This window comes from Schistocerca piceifrons, chromosome 1 (genome assembly GCF_021461385.2).
Source record: "Schistocerca piceifrons isolate TAMUIC-IGC-003096 chromosome 1, iqSchPice1.1, whole genome shotgun sequence".
NCBI lineage: Eukaryota > Metazoa > Arthropoda > Insecta > Orthoptera > Acrididae > Schistocerca > Schistocerca piceifrons.
The window spans coordinates 155457248-155476156 of NC_060138.1; the positions used below are offsets into that span (position 1 = coordinate 155457248).

The 18909-nt window shown below is 39.9% G+C and overlaps 1 protein-coding gene across 4 annotated transcripts in view; it reads right to left on the minus strand.

Moving 5' to 3' along the window:
* The window catches only part of LOC124795240 (cytoplasmic phosphatidylinositol transfer protein 1), an 84915-nt gene that overhangs the window by 56259 nt on the left and 9747 nt on the right, over positions 1-18909 (minus strand). For 3 of the 4 annotated variants that reach the window (XR_007016665.1, XM_047259194.1, XM_047259172.1), the window contains exons 3-4: positions 6087-6175; positions 5953-5960 (exon numbers count right to left, since the gene is read on the minus strand). Coding sequence is in view for 3 of the 4 variants with exons in the window: in XM_047259194.1 (XP_047115150.1) it covers positions 5953-5960; positions 6087-6175 (97 nt within the window). In the remaining variant the exon portion in view is untranslated. The remainder of the gene's footprint in view (positions 1-5952; positions 5961-6086; positions 6176-18909) is intronic. The other variant, XM_047259186.1, reaches the window with a different exon arrangement.

Here is an 18909-nt window from a genome sequence, read left to right on the forward strand (position 1 = left end):
TGACTAACATATTGCTTCTGTTTTCAGCACTTGCAGGGGCAACAGTTTGGATGGTTGAGTGACCTGGACATATGACATTATCCAATACTTTCCTCCTACATTAGTACTGTGAATGGCTGAAAGCAAGTGCAAACTACGGCTATTATGTTTCAGATGGGCATGCAATCTTACTGCATGGCTTAATAATTATGTCACTCTCTTGGGTAAAATATTCTGAAGGTAAAGTAGTTCCCGACTCAGATCTCATGGCAGGGAGTACTCAGGAGGATGTTGGATGTTCAGGGGGTACTCAGGAGGATGTCATCATAAGGAAAAACAAAATTACACTTCTATGGGTTGCTGCGACAATGTTAGATTCCTTAACAGGATAAATAGGTTCAAAATTTTAAAGGGCAAATGGATAGGTAGGTTAGAGAATTTAAGAAGAGAAATGGATAGGTTGTAGTTACATACAGTGGGAATCAGTGAAGTCCAGTAGCAGGAAGAATAGTATTTCTGGTCATGTGAATACACATTAATCAGCAAAAAATCATATAAGAGTGATGCAGGTGCAAGACTAATAATGAATAAGAAAATGGAAATACAGGTGAGATTCTTTTCAGCCCCCCCTCCATCCCCTGCCTGATGATTACACAGCCAGAGCCATGATGCGCACAAAGCCAACAGCCACCACAGTAGTACAAGTTTACAGGTGAACAACCTTCACAAATAAAGATACTGAAAGAATCTTTAATGAGATAAAATAAATTATTCAGTTAGGTAAGGGAGATGAAGATGAAAACTTAACAGTGATAGGTTGCTGGAAAAGGAAGCAGAAAGAATATGGACAGTGAGACAGCAATGAAATGGAGAGCCTCCTAGCAGAATTGCTCAGAACATAATTTAATCATTGTTAACTTGTTTTAAGAATCATGAAAGACTGTATAGGTGGATAAGACTTGGAGACACAGAAAGTTTTCTTATATATGACGTAATAACAGTAAGGCAGAGATTTAAAAACCAGATTTCAAAATGCAAAAAACAAGCAGATGAAGATTCTTGGCATAATTTATTGGTTATGACCTGCAGTTTAAAACTGGAGAAACTGTAGAGAGCTAGGAAATTAAGGAGATGGGATGTGGATAAAGTGAAAGAACCAGATGATATTGAGGTTTCAACATTAGACAACTGACAAACAGGAGAAATGAACACAATAAAGGATTAATAAGTAGATCTGAGGAATGAAATACTGAAGGCAGCAAAATGTCAAATAGGTAAAAAGATAAAACCCGGGAGAAAACCTTGGATGACACATGATATACTGAACTGAACTGCAGAAAGAAAATATATAAAAACATAGTAAATTAAACAGATAAAAGAGAATATAAATGTCTAAAAAATTAGATTTATGGACAGCACAAAATGGCAAAGCAAGGATGGGTAGAGGAGAAACGCAAGGCTCTAGATGTAGGCATGACTATGGGAAGGATTTATGCTCGCTAGTGAAAAAATACTGGGAGAAAAGAGAAGATCAATATGAATATTAAGAGCTCATCTGGCAAGTCCGCACCAAGCATACAAAGGAAAAATGAAAGGAATATGTAGAAGGACTACAGAAATGAAATGACCTTGAAGACGGTATTATGAAATGACAAGAGAAAGTAGGTGAAGCTAAGGTGACAGGTATGATACTGAGAACAATTTTGAAAGAACACTGAAAGACCTTAGTGAAAACAAGGCATCTGGAGCAAATTCTTTAGAATTATTGAGATCCTTGAGAGAACATACCTTGGTAAAACTGTTCTGCCTGTTGCACAAGATACATGAGGCAGGCAAAACATCCTTACACTGCAAGACGTATATATGACTAAAAATTCCAAAGACAGGACTTGCTGACAGTTGTGAATGTTACCAAACAATCAATTTAATATGTCCTGGTTGTAAAATTCCAACACCAATCATTAACAGCTATTAGACTTCGACCTCGTAAAAGATCAGTTATTATTCAAGAGAAGTGTAGGAACATGCAAGACAATACTGATCCTATGATTTATAGTACAAAGGCACACTGAAAAGTAATGTCTCTGAATTTTTTATGGGGAAACCTTTATGCAGCTGTTTAAATAAAACAAACATTATTAACATTCTACATCTTTATTCCTCATGTCTAGAAATTTATTTCTCAACATACTGACCCTGGTAATGAAAACAATTCTCCCAAAGAGACACCAGTTTGTTGATAACATCACTGTAAAAAGTTTGACTTTGCTGATGGAACCACAACCTCACCTCTCCTTGCACTGCTTCATCACTATCAGCATAAAGTCCTCGAAGGGGGTCTTTACAGAAAGCGACAAAAGTCGGATTGGGTCAAGTTGGTTCTATAAGGAGGATGATCGATGACAGTGGACCCAAGGAGTTAGGTTGTTGCAGAGCTCGTGCATGGTCTGGCATTGCCATGCTGAATGAGAGGGTGCACCATGCGTGGACAGTTAGAAACTCGATTACAAGTGAGTGACTCAAATGAGCAATATGGATGACATGTAATACTTCAACTGATACTGAGAACAAAATAAAAAATTCAGAGGCATTACTTTTCAGCATGCACTTGAATGATAGAAAAGGCAAAGGACTTGGAAGACAATTTGAACATGATGGATAATGTCTTGGAAACAGATTATAAGATGAACATCAACAAAAGAAAAGAATATTAATGGAATGTATTCGAATTAAATCAGGCAATGCTGACAGAATTGTGTATATTACAAAATGGGATCGCCAAAGTGGTCAAAGGGTTTTGCTATTTGGGCAGCAAAAAAACTGACAACGGCCTAAGTTGAGAGGTTATAAAGTGCAAATTGACAATGGTAAGAAAAGTATTACTGCTACAGAGAAATTTGTTAACATCACATACAGATTTGTGTGTTAAGAAAGCATAAACTTTCACAAAAGTGAGACACATGCAGTTCAGATAAAAGAATAGAAGCTTTTGAAACATGGTTTAGCAGAAGAATCTGAAGATTAGTTGGATATATTGAATAATTAATAAGAAGGCACTGAGAAAAGAAACATATAAAATTATGTACAGGCAGTCAAGGCTTGACTACAGTAACCAGGTTCAAATGGATGGATGATACTGTAATTACACAACCATGAAGAGCCTTTTGGGGTAGACTTGCAAGGAGAGCAAGTATAAGTCTGGCTGTAACATTTAATATTAGTGCTAACTATGGAAACATTTTGAGGTAAAGATTAGGGCCAAAGAGCTAAATGAGTAAGTTAGAGTGTCAAGAGTGAAGTTGCAAGATTTGGTAAAGATCAGTAAAGGCAAGTTGGTGATTACTGCTATGTGGTGCAACAATCAATAACATTCAGTAAAATAACTATGTCTAGGGCACTGATTCCAGAAGCAGATAATTGTTTAGCATTTGAAGTCTGTCACTTTAACAGCTTATTCTAAAGTTTTCCTCTTTACTTTCTCTGATATAGCTGCTAGGTCTAGGAGAATGGAGGAAACTTCCTGGAGAAAAATCATGGGGCAGGACTAGAATATCAATTTACAGTATGTGGTCAGCAGAATAATCTGTGAAAACTGTAAGGAAATGGTACAGATAGTACAAAACATAAGAACAGCTGCATCAACAATGCACTGTCTATAATGGATGATGATAATCCCATTGAGGAAGTAAAGGTAGAACTGAAATAAAAAGAGTACCACAAATTTTATTGTCCATCTAGATTGCATATATTTTTAAGATTACAACCTATTGCAGTTGAAGTAATGCGCAAACACCTGAAAGCTACATGCATAAGCAGTGTGTTATCATCTGCAAGAGTGCACTGAAAAAGAGCTACACTGTGAACTTCTAATAGAGCCCACCACAGGTGAGTGCCTATTTAAACCCTGTCACGCTACGCTCATTTATCATGTTATTTCTTCTTACATACGTTGTTTTATCTTATTGCGTCCAGTGTAGGTCATGGAGATTGGCATACAGGCGCAGTCTAGTAAAGTTGTACTAACATTCTTGGTTGTGTTGTGTGTCCCACTTACAACACTAGCAATGACAAGTGTAGGAGTGTTCTCCGTGTGGTTTTCAGTCTCTGGTTGGTCATCTGTTGCACCTATGATGTCTAACGTGTTACTGATGAGTTTTTACGCCTGCTGATTGATCAGCAAGGGGTTCTTACTGCAACACTGCAGCATCGCTGTCATTTACCCTCCACAGTATCTGGCTTATGATGGGTCTGTCAGAAAATAGGATGAATTCGAAAAACAAATGCGACAGCAGTTTCGCATGTGTTTGGATTGACTGTTGTTATCTCATGCCATGCTTTCTTTTTGTCTTGATTATTGCTTCGCATGTATCAACTTCTTTGCCAACCAGCCCCCTGTAGGATATGTCTTCTCTCTCTTTTGATAACATGTGTGACCCTCTTTCGAAATACTACTGTAAAGGAACACAAGTCATTGCCACTCAAGTTGAGTTCTATATGAATCACAAGAAAGCAGAACATTCCTATAAGACTTGGGCAGCTGAGCATCACGGTTTAAGCTGTCATTGTCACTTTGTAACTGATGTACATAAGGAGTTATATGCTGACCAAGTGGTTCATGCTGCAATCATTCAGTATGGTTACAGTATATTCTCAATGCACATCACAGCAATCTGCCTTGCGGGAAACGTTGTCTCCGTGACTGCAACCTTCGCAGGCCTTGGACCATCTCCACATCGATTTTGCAGGCTCTTTCCTTAATGCATATTGGCAAACAGTAATTGACACATCGTCTTGGTTCCCATATGTTGTTCGGCACCCATATATTTCGGCCGCTGCCACTGTGCCAGCCCTGTTGAAAACTTTTTCCATCAAAGGACTTCCAGCAATGTTGGTCTCTGTTAACGGCTCTCAGTTTGTGTCACAGGAGTCTGCCTCATCCTACAACACCTGTGAGATTCGCCACATCTTCGTCCTGTTCTTCCACCTGCAGTCCAACAGTGAGGCTGAAAGATTAGTTAGAACATTCAAAATGGAAATGAAAAAGTACATGACTCAGTCCCCATCCACCATTGCCTTGGATCAACTTCTGTCTCCCTACTGTCTTTGGCAACAACAGCCCCACTGAGCTCCTCCAGGGCATTAACCCTGGACGCTCCTGTATCTTGTGCAGCCTGGCTGGGAATGTCAATCCATGCAGCCATCATCCTGTTTCCCACCTGGGGGAGTGAGGGGGACGGGGGATGGTCTAGGCACATGGGTTTGGTCATTGGCCACGTTCCTAGTCTTTTAGGTGAGTAGTAATCTTTTCCTGGACTCTTACTTCAGGATTATGAACCCACAACAAGTATAACCACTGTAAGGTTTACAGACTACAACTCTTTCCACATTTCCTGTTAAAACACAGTAACACTTCGGTCACATTAATAGTTACACAAATGTGTACATATACCTCTGCTACATACTGGGTGAAATCAAACTCCAACAAAATTTCGGATGTTTTTCAGGCATATTTTCTGAGTATTTTGTTACAAGGGAGCATTTGATTTTCTACCCCCACTTACTTTTGTATCTTATTTCAATGAAAACATCAGCACAACAGTGCAAATGCCTACAGTATGTGCTGTGCGTATCGTTTGGAGATACACTTGTTCCATTTACTCATTGTACATGCCACTGACAACAGCATTGCTCACTTTACTCTTTGCCCTCAACCTTAAGTTATGTACTGCTCGGTTGTCGAAGGTTTCTTTTTCTGATATTGTTAGTTGTATGGTAACACAGCAACATGGAACTTAAAAGTAGACACTCCAGACATCTAAAAATAGGCTGTGCTGAGTAAAAAGACACCAGAAAAAAAACCTAGGTATAGTAATTAAGCTGCAACATAAAATGCTCTTAAAATATAAATCCTTTGCAAGGAGCAAATTGTAATAAACAATAGCCCAGAATACTTATTAAATACTTTATACTTACAGTGTATTCTGAAATCCACATAATTTGGAAAAGGAAGCACATGTAAAAGAAACACTCAATTAGTAAAAATGCCCAGAAAGTATTTCAACTCTATGGAGGCTATGATAAAGAAAGTTAACAGCAAAGAAATCTACCTGTAATTGTGAATGGGTAGTAATTCCATGCTTTCTCTGTAACGTAGAATACTCGTGGTATCAATGACTGAACCCAGTATGGAAGTCTACTACAAAAGAAAAAAAACAAAGCTTAAAAATATGTAAAAGCTTCCAACTAATGAAAGATTTTTGTACACTTGTTCATCAGACTACGAAAGCACCCACTTCACTTACTTTCAAACCTGTAATAATATCACTATTTGAAGCAAAAGCATAATAAACCAAGTACATACTGCACTGATAATAATTTACTAACATAACAATATGAACAGTATTTAAAATGTTATACAATAAATGGAATCCCTTCTGGTTCAAAAGTGATAAAGCAATTGGTTCTGGAAAAACAAAATTCATCAAAAAAAAGATAAGTCTACTATTAACATCCGCAAAATGACCATCGCTAATGTTTCAAATAATTGGAGAAAATACCAGGGAACCAAAGCAAACAGAGTAATGGCCTTCAACACAAGAACATACTGTTTCAGAACAAACACAATGAACCTAACACAAATTATATACATATAAAAAAAAATTCAGCAACAGTCCATGAATTAGGTTTAGTTTATCACATGGACCAAGATGTGAAGATTGGGCGGCCAGTAGAACACCACTTTAGGAGGCGTGAGTAGGACCTTGGATAGGATGTCCCTCATTTCAGTGCAGGATGAGGGATAATCAAGGCTCTTTCCTGTCCAGAGTGATAGTGGGTGATGAGGGGGACACTCTTTTGTAGTGGTTTCTTGGGGGTGGTGGGAGAAGTGGGGGGCAGGAGGAGGATATGGAATGGGAGATTTGTTTATGGATTAAGTTTAATGGGTACTGCCTTCAGCATTCTGGGGAAGGGAGTTCTCATCACTTTCAGATACATTGCCCACATGTGGCTAGGTCATATGTGTGGGATTTTTTGGTGTGGAAAGGATGGCAGTTGTCAAAATGCAGATACTGTTGGTGGTTAGTGGGTTTAATGTGGAACCAATGGCCTTTGTAGTTTGGTCCCTTCAACCCCCACATTTTAATGTGGACACAAGTGTTGGTAGAGCCATCAGAGAGATAGAGGTCAACATTCAGGAAGGAGGAAGGACTACCATATTGTGCATCAAAACACATTTTAACCCTTCCACATCTGCACCTGCCATCCAAGAACAAGTAATGCATTTCCTGCAACAGTCTGTCATCCTGCACCATTAGTCAGAGACTAGCAGCAGCCAGATGAGGGAAACGTTCCATGCATAGGCTGCCATTAACACCACAGCACAAACAGCTGTGTTTGGAGTGGTGCCGTGTCTGCAAGGCAAGGACTGCTTGTAACATCATAGCTTACACACTACATACTCTTTGTTGATTCATTTAGCTTTCTATTTTGTTCAACATCCCATCATTGAACTTCTGTAATTAGTGTATGATTAATTCGATACTGTAATGAAGTGTCATTTTTGTAATATGCATAATATGAGCAAATGATCTTTTGTTTTCCTATATAATCTCTTTGGTTACCTTTAAAATTAAATAATTTTATTTAAATAATTTTGTGTAGAACTACCAATATATGCAAATGTTCTGTTTTATTTAAAATGTTTGTTTGCTGTTATATAAACTGCTGACCTTCACTAAGGGTTCCTAGTTATTTTGTATGTAAAAGGTGTTGTGGTTCCCCTCAGGAACGGAACTGTGTAGCACGCGCAAATTGTGCTTGGCCTAGGTAGAAAAGGTGGAACAAAGAGTCAGTCAGGGATGAGGCTACCAAACTGTCAACTGCTCATGTAAAAGTTGTATACTGAGCTGGTGCCGAGAGAGGCTTTCCGTGCCGCTTTTCAATGCCTCGGATGGATGGATAAAGAGCTGGAACTATTCTGGAATTGGTATCTATCATCGCCACCAAGAAATGACAGAGTCCAGCAATTCTACCTGCAAATCCACCTACCGACATGCAATTGTCACCACACTGAGCAATCACTGTAATGGAACACTATAGTATTGTACAGTGAAGGATCAGCTCATAGGATGTTATAGTGCACCCAAATATAAGGTAAAATTTGACTGAACTCTTGTACCTACCGTGATTTATCCTCAGTCACATATCCATTTAGGGTTCCTCCCACGCTAAAGTGTTTACCGAGTGTCCTTTATTGAAGGCATATTAAAATTAATATGGCATTACAGTGCGCTAAAATTAATATTGTTTGTTGACAGGATCTTACAAATATCTCAAATTTGTGTTTCACTGTAGTAAAAGTTGAAAACTGCAATTGTGGAAAGTTATATACTCATGCTTGCTAAGCACTTGTTTCTCTTGTGTATTAAAAGTGCATACTAATGGTGTAACAGGGTCAACAGTTTGTCTATTGTGCTCATGCTAGATAACGAATAATAGAAAGGCCACTATCTATGAAAATAGTAACTTCTTTATTCAAAAGACAGTGAGAAGTAATTTGTTAGTGAATTCCAATTAATTTTCATTCTAAGTAGAAAGGTGTTTAGCAGTGAGAGACTTAATCTATGCACAGTAACTAAATTTGCTGTGAACTATGTCCATATTTCATATCAGATAGGAATTTGTTTGAAAAGTAATACTAAACCTATGTCCAATTTACGATTCTACAGTGAATATTAAGAGTAATGTTATTGAGATCATTCAGTTTGACCAAATCTTCAAGATAAAAGTGTGTTTTGTTATCTGTTATGTTTATGCAAATAGTTTGTTCTGATCTGTTAGCTCCAACCTTAATGTGAACATACTGTATTCAGGTGCCAGAGTTCATTGCACTCGCGTGTGGAAAAGTATAGGTTGTGTTTGTCCGTTAAAGTTACTCATACCTATTTTCTTGAACAAGATTGTCAATCATTCTCTTGCCTAATTAGGCTGGCGACCATTTTCTTTATTCTTTGAACAGTGTAGACAGGTAAAATATTGTTTGTTACTGTTTAAATATTTACGTAATTCTGACTTTCACTTCCGATAAGCCACCTCCGTTAGGTACAACACAGTCAACATAACAAAATTCCTCTCAGAGGATAACACTGCTCTGCTTCTTTATACTATAATTGCTTGAATAAAAATAATTTCATTATACAAACTGCCTCCAGCTTTAAGGTTATGGTATAGCAGTAGCAGATGGAAGTGTTATATGCTGATGACTGGCAACGCATAATGTTCACGGACAATTCGCAGTTCTACATTACCCCGGATGACCATCATCAACAAGTATGGTTATGACCTGGGGAGAAGTCCCATTTTTCCAATGTTTAGGAGAGGCAATGGAGTTACTCCTGGTGTCATAGTGTAGCAAGCCATCACACATGACTTCAACAGCATTACATCATAGACGTCCTTCATGCTCATGTGTTACCTCTTGTGCAACAGTATCACTGTCATATTTTGCAGTAGGACAATCATCCTCCACACAAGGCTCATGCCTATGTGAACTATCCGCGTGTTGTTGGGATATTCCCATGGCCAGCAAGATCCATGTGTGGCAAACAAAATACAAGCTAACTGAATCTTGCCCTATCTCTATGACAGACTGGAGACTTCCTTACAGATTGAATACAGTACATCTTTCTTGTGGTGAGAAATCTTCCAATGTGTAACAGTTTCAGCGGAAACACAAAAGGAGTCTTATAAGATCATTACTATTTACGGTGTGTGTAAGTGCTGTAGTAGATAATGTCACAAGCTCCACAAGGCTGTTTGCTTCTGACACCATTGTATATTAGGGAGCTGCGACAGAAAAAAAAATGTTAGTGAACTGTATGAAGAGTCACAAAAAGATAGTTAGCACAGGTGCTCAAAATAAAAGAAAATGTAACAAATTACACATAAGAAAGTAGGAAGAACCATTAGCATTTGATTTCATAGCTGGCAATCAATCACAGGAAACAGTTACAACAACAGAATATCCCAAAGTATGTCACCAGTAGAACCTAAACTGAAACAACCATATGAAACTAACTGAATGAAAAGCAGATGCCAGAGAGATTGAGTGGTAGGATCCAACAGAAATGTAATTCACCCACAGAGTAGTGCCTGCAAAAGTCTCAGTGAATTGGTTCTTGCCTGCCATTCATCATTCTGGGACACTTATAAGGTAAGATTGATAGAGGAGATACACAGAAGAGTGGCAAGTTTGTCATGGGTTAATCTAGTAAGCAAGAGTGTGCCATGGCTGGTTACTGTGGTTTCTGAGAGCATGCCTTCATGAATCAGGGAAATTCATGCTTATAAGGAGACTTATCAACAGTCACTCCTCACACAAACAATACATGATGGAACAGAAAAGGGGTAAAATGATATCAGAATCAAAAGTACTCCCCACCACTCGCCAAAATGTGGTTTACTAACAAGGGAACCTCCCCATCGCACCCCCCATCAGATTTAGTTATAACTTGGCACAGTGGATAGGCCTTGATAAACTGAACACAGATCAATTGAGAAAACAGGAAGAAGTTGTGTGGAACTGTGAAAAAATAAGCAAAATATACAAACTGGTCATCAGTCTTGGCCACATAGGCAACATAAAGGACAAAACGAGCTCAGGAGCGCCGTGGTCCCGTGGTAGAGTGAGCAGCTGCAGAAGGAGAGGTCCTTGGTTCAAGTCTTCCCACGAGCGAAAATTTTACTTTCTTTATTTTTGCATAGTTATTATCTGTCCGTTCGTTCATTGACGTCTCTGTTCACTGTAATAAGTTTAGTGTTTGTGTTTTGCGACAGCATCGCAAAACCGTGCGATTAGTAGACGAAAGGACGTGCCTCTCCAATCGGAACCGAAAACATTTGATCGCAAGGTCATAGGTCAACCGATTCCTCCACAGGAAAACACATCTGATATATTCTATACGACATTGGTGATGGCATGTGCGTCATATGACAGGAATATGTTGTCGACCCACCTAACTTGTACACTTGGCGAATGGGTAAAAAGATTCTTCTATCTTGCCCGATTTAGGTTTTCTTGTGGATGTGATAATCACTCCCAAAAAAGTGATTAAAACATAAGAGTTTGTCACATAAACTGAAAATAAAAAACTAAAGTTTTCACTCGACGGAAGATTTGAACCAAGGACCTTTCGTTCCGCAGCTGCTCATGTTACCACGAGACCACGGCGCTGCTGCGGTCCCAGCGTCCTTAATGTTGCATATCTTGCCATGAACTACTCTGACTGTATATTTTGCTTATTTTTTCACACTTCCACACAACTTCTTCCTGTTTTCTCAATTGATCTGTGTTCAGTTTTTCAAGGCCTATCCACTGTGCCAACTTATAACTAAATCTGAGGGGGGTGCGATGGGGAGGTTCCCTTGTAAGTGTAATTTAATTACCTTTGTGCCACAGCTAAACCACTAGATGCAGAGTAGAATTTAAAAAATCCACACTACTAACTAGGTAACTTTGATTCCTACAACATCAACATTTACATCTAAATACATACTCGCAAGCCATTGTACAGTATGTGGCAGACAGTCCTTCATGGCAAAATTATATTAGTGCTTAAGTAAAAAGGTGGCTCATCAAAGCATTCTGTACAGAAAGGGAGGGACAATACTTCACACATCACCAGTTTGCCCTCTATATGATTCCATTTCAGCACTAGTCAAACAGTTGTTCTGGAAGCATGGACGTCTCATTTTATTGGATAACTCTTGAAATCTACAATTTTAAACATACTGATGAGTAGTCTAATCTGCACTAATGCCAGCTCTACGGAATCTATTAACTTGGTGCCTATGTTGTTTTGTAATCCCTATTTCAAAAGGAACGTACGCAAACTTAGAGACACTGACAACCAATAAAAATTCCAGTCTGGTTTGCAATGACTTGTGGGGGATTCTACTCCTCAATATCCAAGTGATATCACAAAAATTTCCTGGTTTGTAAAGCAGCAGCTTTAGTGGTTTACATGGAGTGGATGCTGACATTGTCAATTACAACAACTGCAACATAGAGGGAGGTATGGAAAACAGTAGTTTGGAAATATTTCATGTTGTTTTACCATGGTAAACCTCCATCATTACATATACAGGGTGTGTCACAATTCATGTTACACACTTTTAGAGGTTGTAGAGATGACTTAAATAATAACTTTTACACAGGAACCCATGTCCAAAAAGGGCATCCAACAATGCTACAGAGGAACAAAGTTATAGTCACCAGTGCCTGTGAATGTATGTACAGGACAATTCCGTGACGATGTTACAAACTTTCCAGGACGATGGTGATGGACAAATGTATCAACTTGAGGCAAAAGTTCCTTCAAGAAACAAATGAGTTGAAAGTTATAAGTGAAAACCATTCCGATACTTCCGACAGTGGAATACATGTACCGGTACTGTTGTGGCTAAGAATGTTGGACATGCAACTTTCAGAGGTGGTAGTATGGACTAAGACAAGGAAAATGTATCCAGTACACATGGGCTCTAAAATGCACACCTCAGGACCTACAAGCACTTGTTCATCTTCGCTACTGTAAAACACAGCTTCTCTGTTGAAAAAGTGCTCATAGGCACGCATTTTAGAGCTCACGCTTACTAGATAATTTTTCTTGTTTTCATCCATAATACCACCACAGAAAATTATCTACCCTACGATCTTAGCAACAACAGTACCATATATGTAATATACTGACAGAGAGATCAGAACAGTTTTCGCTTATAACTTTTAACTCATTTAATTCTGGTGCAGGAACCCTTACCTCAAATTGATACATTTGTCCTTGTCCATTATCCTTTAAAGTTTGTATCATCATCACGGAATCATCCTGTGTATACGAGGTCTGTCTAAAAGAGTATCCGACCTTTGATTTTCCCACGCAAAATAGAGACGATAGTGCAGCGCCACAGTAAAGGAAGAGACCTTTATGTGCATGCATGAATTTTGTCCCCACCTTCCAGCGTGTCAGTCGCTGTCAGATGCAGTGGGTGTAACACAAATTAAGGAGTGGTTCAACCGATTCAAAAATGGTTGCACATCAGTGGAGAGTGACCAGCATTCTGGCAGGCCCCAAGCTGCTCGGAGTGCAGCTATTGTTGAGAGGGTGCAAAATTTGGTGATGGCTGATTGTCGTTTGGCCGTGCAGGAGACTTCCCAAGAGGTTGGAGCGAGTAAAGATTCTGCACATGCAATTTTGCATTATGATTTGAACATGCACCGAGTGGCTATGAAATTCGCACCCAAGTTGTTGTCGCTGGAACAAAAAGATCTCCTTTTTGACGTTGCACAGAGCCTTCTGGACACCACCAACACTGATCCTGGATTTCTGACCACGTGATAAATGAAGATGAGTCATGGGTGTACAGGTATGACCCACAAACAAAAAGATCGTTATCGCAATAGAAGCATCCCAAGTCTCCAAGACCAAAGAAAGTGCAGCAGGCGCGAAGCAAAATCAACGTGCTGCTGACTGTCTTCTTTGACATCCGTGGGATTGTGCATCACGAATATGCACTGGGAGGACATCAAGATGTTCTTTGGTGACTCCATGACGCAAATCAGCGCAAAAGACTGTGGACAGCAAAAAACTGGTAACTGCATCATGACAACACCCCCGCACTTTCATCCCCACTTGATCCAAAATTTCTGGGCCAAACATGGAGTCACAGCCATTCATCAATCTCCCTACTCTCCAGACACGGCTCCTTGTGACTTCTGGTTGTTTCCAAGATTGAAGACGCCACTGAAAGGATCCCGTTTTGAGAGTAGAGAAGAGATAATGTGGAACACGACAACAGAGCTGAACACCATCTCAAAAGAAGACTTCCAGAGATGTTTCCAGCAGTGGAAGGATCGGTGGGCTGAGTGCAAGCACAAGGGGCCTACTTTGAAGAGGATTAGGGTCCTAACCTCGTCAGGTATTCGAAATATTTTTTCTGGCCAAATGTCGGACAGGCTTCATACATAAATTTACAGGGGCCAGCTGTAACATCTTTGGATGACATTTCTGGGCATGGGTTCCTATGTCAAACCTGCTCTACTACATCCCCTCTACAATTTCTAAAAGTGTATAACATGAATTGTGAAACACCCTGTACAAGCATACTCCAAGAAGTACAGCCCATGTGTGGTGATTCTTCATAAGCAACAAAAATGTGACCATCTTTAACATGCACACCACCAAGTGCACCGCTCATTCTTCATGACACTGATATATATATAAAAAAGCATTATTAATGTAATAAATGCCAGATGTGCTATCACAGATTTCTGTCATTCTCCCTTGCACCCAAAATATAACTCCTGTCCAATGCTAATTTCCTCCCACTGGTCATTCTAAGACAAGTGGAATCTATGCCTTTTAATATTCTGAACACGATTTGTCAGCTTCTGTTGAGATCTACAACTTCTTTCATTCATGAAATTGAGATATCTGCAGTTGGGTATTCATTTCTAATATTCAGAGCACACCAAGCAACATGCAGCTGGTAGAGTTACATTACTGACTGCAGCATTAACTAGTATACTGCCTCTTGCTACTATGATTCTCCCAGAACCCACCTCCTTAACCGCACAGGACTCTAGAGATATTCTGTCCTATTTCATTCACATCCTCAGCAAAGGAAAAATGATTGCATATGGAACCCATGTACACAACCTATTCTTAGACAGTGGCAAAACTGTCCAACAGTCTTCCTCAAATGCTGGTTATCTGATCTTACAAAATAGGATTGTGGATCCTTCTTCCAAAGATTCCCACAAAAGCTACCCAAGCATCTCTTTTACACTTACGTGTGGGTTGTATGGACCTGATGACCTGTCCTCCCCTTGGGAGAATAATCTCTATCTCATATAAGCCAAGATAATGAGGGGGTGGTGGAGGAGTAACACCTAAAATGCCTTGATCCAAGTGCCTAGGTGATACTACAATTTAAGAGCCTCTATCCATATTTAGAGTAAAGATTGCAGCTGACTGTGATGTGTATGGGACAAGGCTATCATCAACACAGGTCACAGAGCAACAACAGCTACCCTTTGTGTTGGTGTTGGAGCACAGAGATGTTTCATCCTATTTGAAGACAACAGTTACCCAATTGACAGCAGAAATGAAACTGATGCAGACTGACATTTTAGGAATCAGTGAGATTCAATGGCTAGAAGGAGGAGGATTTCTGAGGTCACAGGATTATTCATGCTAGGTCAGATAGTGGAAGAGTAGGTGTACAAAATGATATTGAACAGGGGACATGGCACTGGAGTAGACAATTATCTGTAGCAAACAGTATGAATATTGATGGTGAAACTGAATGTATATCCAAAAGACGTTACTATCACATTGTTACGCATGCCAACCACATATGCAGATGACAATGAAAGTGAAAAATTTCATTATATTAATGAATTCATAAAATATGTCCAAGGGACGAGAATTTAATCGTAATGGGAGACTGAAATGCAGTCGACAGTAAAAGTAGTGGACAGAACACAACATGAGAGTACAGTCTCAGCAAGCAAAATGAGGAGGGAGAAATGGTAATAGAAGCCTGAGCTGGGCTCAAGTTTGTCATTGCAAATACACTTTTTGAAATCCTTTGGAGAGGCAGTATCTGTCTGGAAATCAAAGTAATCAGATTGACTACATTACCTCCCCAATTGACATTATACACTTATTACAAATCAGGTTAGTGAATTTCTGTACATTGTGTAAAATGTAAATTTGACAGAAAGCTCTGGCGACACATCTTCGCTTCATGCACTCTGTCACTGCTGTCAATCTTTCCGCTTTACAGTGTGTGTGTGTGTGTGTGTGTGTGTGGGTGGGGGGGGGGGGGGGTGGGGGGGGGGGGGGGGGGGAAGTATATAAATAAGTAATGTAGTTGTGTCACAACTGTATCATGTCATATTTGAACACAAAAGTCTTTAAAATGTTCTATTTCCATGTGACATCTCTGTCATAGCACATCATATGCACAAAAAGTATATTTTCAGCACTTCACAAAATGCTTTAATCTCTACCTGTACTCCTGTTGCTGATGGAGCATTCCCCCTCTCCATTCAGTAGGTGAGCTCATTTTAAGTGTGTTAGTGCGGTGCGCTGGCTATTGGGTGACTTAACATGTTGCAAGCCAGAAACAGTTCACTAGCCAGGAACGGGCAACATTTTCTCACTCATGACCATGCATATTCTTCAGGACTCTGAATTTATCAGGTTGATGATTGATACTGTTGCTGAATACAGTGCAAAAAGATGAGACTGAGTTCGAAGTGCCACAAAAATAGATGGTGGCTGGGCCCCTTTGTCATGTATTGGCTTGGTCAGGAACACATTGCATTGACTGTCTTGTTTTTCCACTACCACTGCAACCCAGCAGTAGTTGCACCATAATTGCGTGGTGAAGCTAAAAGTTGCAAGTTGTGTTGGCAACACCAATTGCAGATTATGTCAGCACTTCCATTCTCACATCTCCTCTCTCCAAAATGGCCTAAAATATTCCCTTAATTCTGCCACCACCTGTGGTGCAAACCTTCTGTCTTTTGAGCCACTTAAACTTCATCAGGCACATCAAATGTCAACAGGAAGAAAACGAGATGAAGTCAAGTGAGCCGTCGAGTAAGAACTTAGAGTAGAGGTAAGCCTTACTAGGAAGAAATGCACACTACTGGCCATTAAAATTGCTACACCACAAAGATGACGTGCTACAGACGCGAAATTTAAACAACAGGAAGAAGATGCTGTGATATGCAAATGATTAGCTTTTCAGAGCATTCACACAAGGTTGGCGTCGGTGGCGACACCTGCAACGTGCTGACATGAGGAAAGTTACCAACCGGTTTCCCATACACAAACAGCAGTTGACCGGTGTTGTCTGGTGAAACGTCGTTGTGATGCCTCATGTAAGGAGGAGAAATGCGTACCATCACGTTTCCACCTTTGATAAACGTCGGATTGTAGCCTATCGCGATTGCGGTTTATCGTATCGCGACATTGCTGCTCGCGTTCGTCGAGATCCACTGACTATTAGCAGAATACGGAATCGGTGGATTCAGGAGGGTAATACAGAAAGCCGTGCTGGATCCCAAAGGCCTCATATCACTAGCAGTCGAGATGACAGGCATCTTATCCGCATGGCTGTAACGAATCGTGCAGCCATGTCTCGATCCCTGAGTCAACAGATGAGGATGTTTGCAAGACAACAACCATCTGCACGAACAGTTCGATGATGTTTGCAGCAGCATGGACTATCAGCTCAGAGACCATGGCTGCGGTTACCCTTGACGCTGCATGACAGACAGGAGCGCCTGCAATGGTGTACTCAACGACGAACCTGGGTGCACAAATGGCAAAACGTCATTTTTTCGGATGAATCCAGGTTCTGTTTACAGCATCATGATGGTTGCACCCGTGTTTGGCGACATAACGGTGAACGCACATTCGAAACAAGTATTCGTCATCACCATACTGGCGTATCACCTGGCGTGATGGTACAGGGTGCCATTAGTTACACGTCTCGGTCACCTCTTGTTTGCATTGACGGCACTTTGAACAGTGGAAGTTACATTTCAGATGTGTTACGACTCGTGGCTCTACCCTTCATTCGATCCCTGCAAAACCCTACATTTCAGCAGGATAATGCACAACCGCATGTGCAGGTCCTGTACAGGCCTTTCTGGATACAGAAAATGTTCGACTGCTGCCCTGGCCAACACATTCTCCACATCTCTCACCAATTGAAAATGTCTTGTCAATGGTGGCCGAGCAACTGACTCATCACAGTACGCCATTCACTGCTCTTGATGAACTGTGGTATCGTGTTGAAGCTGTATGGCAGCTTTACCTGTACACGCCACCCAAGCTCTGTTTGACTCAATGCCCAGCCATATCAAGGCCGTTATTACAGCCAGAGGTGGTTATTCTGGGTACTGATTTCACAGGATCTATGCAGCCAAATTGCATGAAAATGTAATCACATGTCAGTTCTAGTATAATATATTTGTCCAATGATTACTTCTTTATCATCTGCATTTCTTCTTGGTGTAGCAATTTTAATGGCCAGTAGTGTACAATGGCTAATTTTGATCTCATGGGTTTTCCACAGGGGCTACAAACTTAAGGTGCAGAATCATGAAAAACGTAAAATCGGAGAATGTAAAATCAGAGTTCCACTGTATTAAGTATTTTAAAGTTTGTGATTTATAAGACTCAATAAAATTTAATTTCAATGTTAGGTTAAAAACACAGAACTCAATGAGATTTTACAAAACGCCTGAAATTCCCCGAGATTTCCCTAAAAGTTCCAGGTAAAATGTAATTTGTTGAGAATTCCAGATTTTCCAGAAGAATCGCCCTCCTGCGTAAGAGTTACCCAGATGCTGACATTGATAGTGACAATAACACAGTACCAATTAAATGCTGCTTAAATTCAGAACACTACAAAGTTGAGACTTAGGCAAGATGAAGGATCTAAACACTCCAACCATCTTGAAAGAATGTGACAAAAGAAGTAGGAAGACCTCAAGGAATTATTGGTGTAAAAAACTAATGGAAGAGTGTAGTAAAAACAGTCAAGACGTACTAGGATTGAAAAAGGCAGAACAAAAACAGCCATGGACAACAAATGAGCAACTGGAATTAACACAGAAACAATTATCTAGAAATGTAGAAAAGCTGAAAAAGAATGAATGTAATAAAAATGTCACACTATAGAAGTCAACTTGAAACATGTTACAGTAAAATCTGCCACACACTTCATAGCGTCACTTTAGGGAGCACAGAACATGCAGCATAATTGTCAGAGATAACATAGGAAACAGAAAATGCAGCAAGACAATATAAAAAAATACCTGGAGAAACTTCATGGTTGCCCAGAAGAAATTAG